Source organism: Osmerus eperlanus, chromosome 7 (genome assembly GCF_963692335.1).
Source record: "Osmerus eperlanus chromosome 7, fOsmEpe2.1, whole genome shotgun sequence".
NCBI classification, from domain to species: domain Eukaryota; kingdom Metazoa; phylum Chordata; class Actinopteri; order Osmeriformes; family Osmeridae; genus Osmerus; species Osmerus eperlanus.
This window is the reverse complement of record NC_085024.1, coordinates 15,247,390-15,253,618: the sequence shown is the minus strand read 5'-3', so window position 1 is coordinate 15,253,618 and position 6,229 is coordinate 15,247,390. Positions and strand designations below refer to the sequence as shown.

General features: G+C 53.8%; 1 protein-coding gene across 1 annotated transcript in view; it reads right to left on the bottom strand.

Moving 5' to 3' along the window:
• The window catches only part of LOC134023840 (intermembrane lipid transfer protein VPS13B), a 152,059-nt gene that overhangs the window by 95,041 nt on the left and 50,789 nt on the right, over positions 1 to 6,229 (bottom strand). Inside the window, exons 8-9 of the mRNA XM_062466198.1 lie at positions 5,613 to 5,836; positions 1,980 to 2,183 (exon numbers count right to left, since the gene is read on the bottom strand). Of these exons, the coding sequence (XP_062322182.1) occupies positions 1,980 to 2,183; positions 5,613 to 5,836 (428 nt within the window). The remainder of the gene's footprint in view (positions 1 to 1,979; positions 2,184 to 5,612; positions 5,837 to 6,229) is intronic.

The following is a 6,229-nucleotide window of genomic DNA, read 5'->3' as shown; positions in this document are numbered from 1 at the left end:
GGCTGGGAAGTGTCAGGAGCCAGGGTGGGTGGGTTGCGGGGTGTGTGTGAGTGTGGGGGCGGGGACACGTGAGTGTTCAGGGTTAGGGGGTGTGTGTGCGTGTGTGAGGGCAGGGATAAGGGTTGTGTATAAGGGGGAGTGGAATAGGTCAGGGCTACAGTGTGTGTGCCGAGGTGCGTGTTTGTGTTGGGTGCAAAGGCAAGAGATGTGTGTGTATGACTTCAAGGATGAGGTGTTTATATATGTGTGTTTTTTCAAAGATGTGGTGTGTGTGTGTCTTCAAGGATGTGGTGTGTGTGTGTGTGGGTGTGTGTGTGGGTGTGTGTGTGTGTGTGGGCCCAGGGATGAGAGGCGGGCTGCTGCTGCTGCTGAGACTTATCAAAACAGCTCCTGCATTCTTGCTCAATCACCCAGAGTCCCTCTGGACTAAACACTTCTACCAGTGTTTGCTCTTAGCTAAACACTCACAAGTGGGCTGTCATGGCCCTACCCCCTCCACTACCTACTTGCTCCTGCCCTCCTAGCTTACCTATGCTCTCCTAGCCTGCCTCCTATCCTCCTAGCCTGCCTCCTATCCTGCCTCCTATCCTCCTAGCCTGCCTCCAATCCTCCTAGCCTGCCTCCAATCCTCCTAGCCTGCCTCAAATCCTCCTAGCCTGCCTACAATCCTCTTAGCCTGCCTACAATCCTCCTAGCCTGCCTACAATCCTCCTAGCCTGCCTCCTATCCTGCCTCATATCCTCCTAACCTGCCTCCTATCCTCCTAGTCGGCCTCCTATTCTCATAGAGTGCCTCCTACCCTCCTTGCCTTCCTCCTTCCCAGCTAATCTGCCTCCTATCCTGCCCCCTATCCTGCCCCCTATCCTGCCTCCTATCCTGCTCCCTATCCTGCCTCCTACCCTACATTCCTCTCAGGGATGCACTCTGGGGATGGTGCCAGGGGCCACTCACTAAGCGTGGCCTCCAGCGAAGGTCAAACTGCTCTAGACCCCTTCCCCCAGAGGCACGGCCGAGAGCTGCTGCCTCCTGCTACCACAGAAGAAGAAAAAGACCACCACAACTGGAGGTGCTGAGGCTGGTGAGGTGTGTGTGTGTGTTTCCACTGAGTTTCACACGCATTACAATGAGCCCCCATCTCTCTGCTCTTTCAGGGTGTTCCTCTCAACTGGAATGTAAATAGAGGTTATTGTTGAGACCAAATGAAGAGGCAGGTTTACACTCAATCAAGCCTGGCTTACACCAATCAAACGGTGATCATGTTCATGGACACAGACCTGATGGGTTTTTCCAGCCTGTAGGAAAAAAGAAACACCAAACACCATACCACAACACCATTCTTCTGTGAGGGTGCGAGCCAGACACACACACACACATGCACGCACGCACACGCACACGCAAGCAAACACACCCACACACTGTATTCCTAAACACACACCATGTGTTAACACTAACATAACCACTCAAAACTGTCCAAAAAGCAATATTTGAGTTTTAAATTGTAAAACACATCCAAGTACATGTACACAGAGAAGCTTTAAAACACATTGTGTGACTCACTGCACTTTGGGTAAAAGTCACAACTGCCTCACGCATACTGTGCTCATAAAGCGGGTATGTTGGTGTGTGTGTGTGATGTGTTTATTATTGGTGAGTGGAACGTTTACCAGGCACAGATGTTTGTGTGTGTGTATGTATATGTGTCAGGGGTGCCTATGCTAGGTGTGTGTGTGTGTGTCAGGTATGTGAGTCAGGGGTGTGTGTGTGTGTCAGGTGTGTGAGTCAGGTGTGTGTGTCTGTCAGGTGTGTGTGTCTGTCAGGTGTATGTCAGGTATGTGAGTCTGTCAGGTGTGTGTGTGTGTGTGTGTCAGGTATGTGAGTCAGGTGTGTGTGTGTCTGTCAGGTGTGTGTCAGGTATGTGAGTCTGTCAGGTGTGTGTGTGTGTCAGGTATGTGAGTCAGGTGTGTGTGTGTGTGTCTGACCTCTGTGGGGGAGCCAAAGTCAGCGGAGGGGCTGCAGGTGCTGGTGTCGGGGGGCATGGTGCCGGCGCTGCTGCGGACCGGGGAGCTGGGGGCGCCCCCTGCAGGGGCTTCTGGGACGCTGGAGGTCTGGCGCAGGATGCCCCGCCTCTGGAGACGAGCCCAGGTAGAACTCCAGCTGAGGTAGAGCTCGTACAGTAACTGGACCTGGGGGAGAGAGAGACAGAGAGGTTGTGGTTGAGAGAGAGACAGAGAGGGTGTGAGAGAGAGAGAGAGAGAGAGAGAGAGAGAGAGAGAGAGAGAGAGAGAAAGAGAGAGAGAGAGAGAGAGAGAGAGAGAGAGATTGATACAGGGGTGACTGATTAGAAACACACAAACATGGACACCACATACTATCTCTCCAGCCTGTGAGAGCAGGGGGACGGGGAGGAAAAAGCTGATCATCTCCACAGCACCTGGAGAGACATCAATCTTCTTGGAAACACAAACTTCCATTGGCGGAAACTGGGATCCGCTAAGCAGCACCGAAGTCTCCATGTCCAATATGCTAATGTCCTGTATATCATCCATTCACAGGAAAACTCCTGTCAGGATCACCGGAGCTGTTTAAACAACACGCGAGGCCAGACCACAGTAAACCATGAGCGGATAACAGAGGGACGGCGCGCTTTGACGGTGAGCTCATTTCTGGATTGCTGGAGAACCTTCTTATTACCGTCCCCGCTTTCCCTTCAGCACCATGGAGGAACAGAAACGCACGCACACACACACACACACACACCCACACACATAAAGACCTTCCATAAATAAACACAAATCAAAGGAAAGGCACGACAATGCGTTACAGTGGGCCATTTCAAACATGTCCAGGAAGGACTTCTAACGTGTGTCCAGGACCAGCGCCAACAGCTGCCTGCCATACCGACCTGGCCCAGCCCGGCCCAGCCTGCACAGCAGCACCCAGCTCCAGTCCCAGCCCCCTAACCTCAGCCCCCTTACCTTAGCCCCAGCCCCAGGCCCCTAACAGTCCAAGCCCCAAGCCCCTAACAGCCCCAGCCCCAGGCCCCTATCAGCCCCAGCCCCAGGCCCATAACAGTCCCAGCCCCAGGCCCCTAACAGCCCCAGCCCCCTAATAGCCCCAGGCCCCTAACAGCCCCAGGCCCCTATCAGCCCCAGCCCCCTAATAGCCCCAGGCCCCTAACAGCCCCAGTCCCAGGCCCCTATCAGCCCCAGGCCCCTATCAGCCCCAGCCCCCTAATAGCCCCAGCCCCAGGCCCCTAACAGCCCCAGGCCCCTAACAGCCCCAGCCCCAGGCCCCTAACAGCCCCAGCCCTAGGCCTCTAACCTTTTCCCCAACCCCAGCTCAGGCACCCCAGGCCCCAACCCCAGCCGCCTGTGTCCTAGACATCCCCCACCTCCTGGACGTGCTCCGTCCTCACTCTGAAGCGGCGGAGGAAACCAGCGCAGGGCGAGGATGGATCTGCGCTCCAGCGAATGATGAATGAGATGGTTCTGGGCTGACTAAGATGAAAAGGTAATTGAAATAGATAGAAAAAGAGAGATGTAGAGTGAGACAGCTAGCGAGTGAGTAAAAGAGAGACCGAGAGAGAGAGAGACCGAGAGGTCAGGAGGGAACACTCAGGGGAACACACCAGAGCACAGTGCAACGGAACAGAACCGAGGGTTCCTTGTCCAAGGACTTGTCATCTCTGCGGTTCTGGACTCTGAACAATGCTCTACTGTCATTCATCAGACTGCCTGAGTGCACATGTCTGTGTGTGTGACTGTGTTTGCAAGCCTATAGAGTAACATTCAAAGTCAAACTGTACTATACTGACATGAAGCGTGTGTGCGTTTATGTGGCGGTCTGTGTTGCGTATGCGTGCGTGTGGGTCTGTGTTGTGTATGTGTGTTTGCGCGTGCGTGGGTCTGTGTTGTGTATGCGTGTGTGTTTGCGCGTGCGTGGGTCTGTGTTGTGTATGCGTGTGTGTTTGCGCGTGCGTGGGTCTTTGTTGTGTATGCGTGTGTGTTTGCGCGTGCGTGGGTCTGTGTTGTGTATGCGTGTGTGTTTGCGCGTGCGTGGGTCTGTGTTGTGTATGTGTGAGTGTTTGCGTGTGCGTGGGTCTGTTTTGTGTATGTGTGAGGAGTGCGGAGAACATGTGTGCACCCCTGGGTTCTCTTTCAGACGTTTGTTTCGTATCTCACTACGGGCAAGCCTTCAGTGTAGTCCATCAGAAGCTCCACCTCACTACGCCAGCCGGGAACAAGGGTTCACCTTGGGTGTTCTCTAGGGGATGACGACAGCGTCTGCCGGGAACATGCGACAGGGCTGGTGGTCTCCTTTGTGTGTGTGTGTGTGTGTGTACAGTGTTTGACAGGAACTCACCACTCGTTCTCCCTCTCTCCCTCTCTCCCTCTCTCCCTCTCTCCCTCTCTCCCTCTCTCCCTCTCTCCCTCTCTCCCTCTCTCCCTCCCTCCCTCCCTCCCTCCCTCCCTCTCTCCCCCTCCCTCTCCCTCCCTCCATGTGTGTGTGTGACACAGTCCCCAGAATGCATTGCTCTGCTGGTGGTTCACACACTCAGTACGCAGACCTGTCGTCCCCCCAAACCCACTTCAGCTTGCTAATAAGAGAGAGAGAGTGTGTGTGTGTGTGTATGCTGTGAGGTCCTCTTTATTCTGGTGCTTGGCAACACTTCTGTAGCACTTGGGTGCACTGCAACTGTTATTAGCTTCAGAACCAACTCCTGTAGAAGATTAGCAGATCATTTGAGTGGGAGGGGAGGAGAGGAAGAGAAGAGGGGAGATGGGAGGAGGGCAAGAGACGAGAGGGGGAGTGAGAAGAGGAGAGGGGAGGGGATGAGAGGATAGGGGAGGACAGGAGGGGAAGAGAGGAGGGGAGAGGAGAGAAATCGTTTCTCTGGGCTCCGAGTTAAGAAATGAGTCATTGAACTGATGACAGAGTTTGTTCTGGCTCTGTGAAGCAGATTGCTACAACGTCTGAAGAGAGATGTGTCCCTCTGTGGTCACACTGGAGCAGCATGGGAAATCTTTCTCTCACACACTCTCACACACACGTGCACACACACAGTTCCTAAAGCACCATGCCCATTCTAGCTGCCTATAATGTGTTTGTGGTAGAAACCCTCCTCCTGCCTACCACTGTGGTCATCCTGCGGTCCATAAAACTCAACCACTCAACCACGGGAAAAGGTCTCCAATTAAAACAATAAGATGCAAAACCAATTGAATTAAACTGACAATAACAAGCCAGGCTCAAGTAATGGCAGAAATGACTCGGCTGGGCCACAGTCATGGGCATGAGTTAGGCAGCAGAGCAGAAAACACAGAAAACACACACACAGACACACACACACACACGGTGTTGCACCAGAACACAGGGATGAGGCTCACAGTTTCCTCTCTGCACCAAACAAACAACAAAAATGCCCACGGTTAGTATAAACAGATGAGACAAGGACTAGTGGTTTGTGCTTATTCATCCACATCATGGCCGCCGGCGTGGAACACCAGAGACAACATTCCCACGCCCTCCTGAGCGTGGAGCTGGATTACTGGCCAGAGAGAGGACCCGCATGACGACCTCAACGTCTCAGTCACATGACCTGCTGTCCTCACCTGCGGGTTGGAGCACTTGAGGTGCAGGGGCTCCAGGTCGACATGGAGACAGACGATGAAGGCGTGTCTTCCTGGGTCGGGCCCCGCCCCCTGCAGCTTGTGGGAGGTGAGGGCCAGGGTGGAGGTGCAGCCCATTGGCTGAAGCAGACTGAGAGAGCGCTGCTGGCCCAATAGGGTGTACATGCTGAACTGGCTCAGGTTCACCGTCCAGGGGAAGGCATCACCTAGGGTGGGGGGTGCCCATGAGGTCAGTCAACAGACCATCAACACACTGAACCAGACAGTTCATATATATAAACTATACTGAAGAGTATCTGTAGAATATAGGGTAATAGAATATAATAGGGTCAGCTACTAGAACGTAACTACCGGTACTTCTCAATTATGAAAAGGAGGTTTGGATGACATGGTGCTCCTCAAGTCAGACTCAACAGTAGACCAAACTCTCCTCCTCACCCCTCTCCTCCTTCCTGTCCTCCCCCTTCTCCTCCTCCTCCTCCTCGTCTCCTCTCCCTCCCTCCCCCTCCCTCCCTTTCTCATCCTCTCTTTTCCTCCACTTCCCTCTCCTCCTCCTCCTCCTCCTGATCCCCCTCTTGCGCCAAAGGAGCTAATAAAGG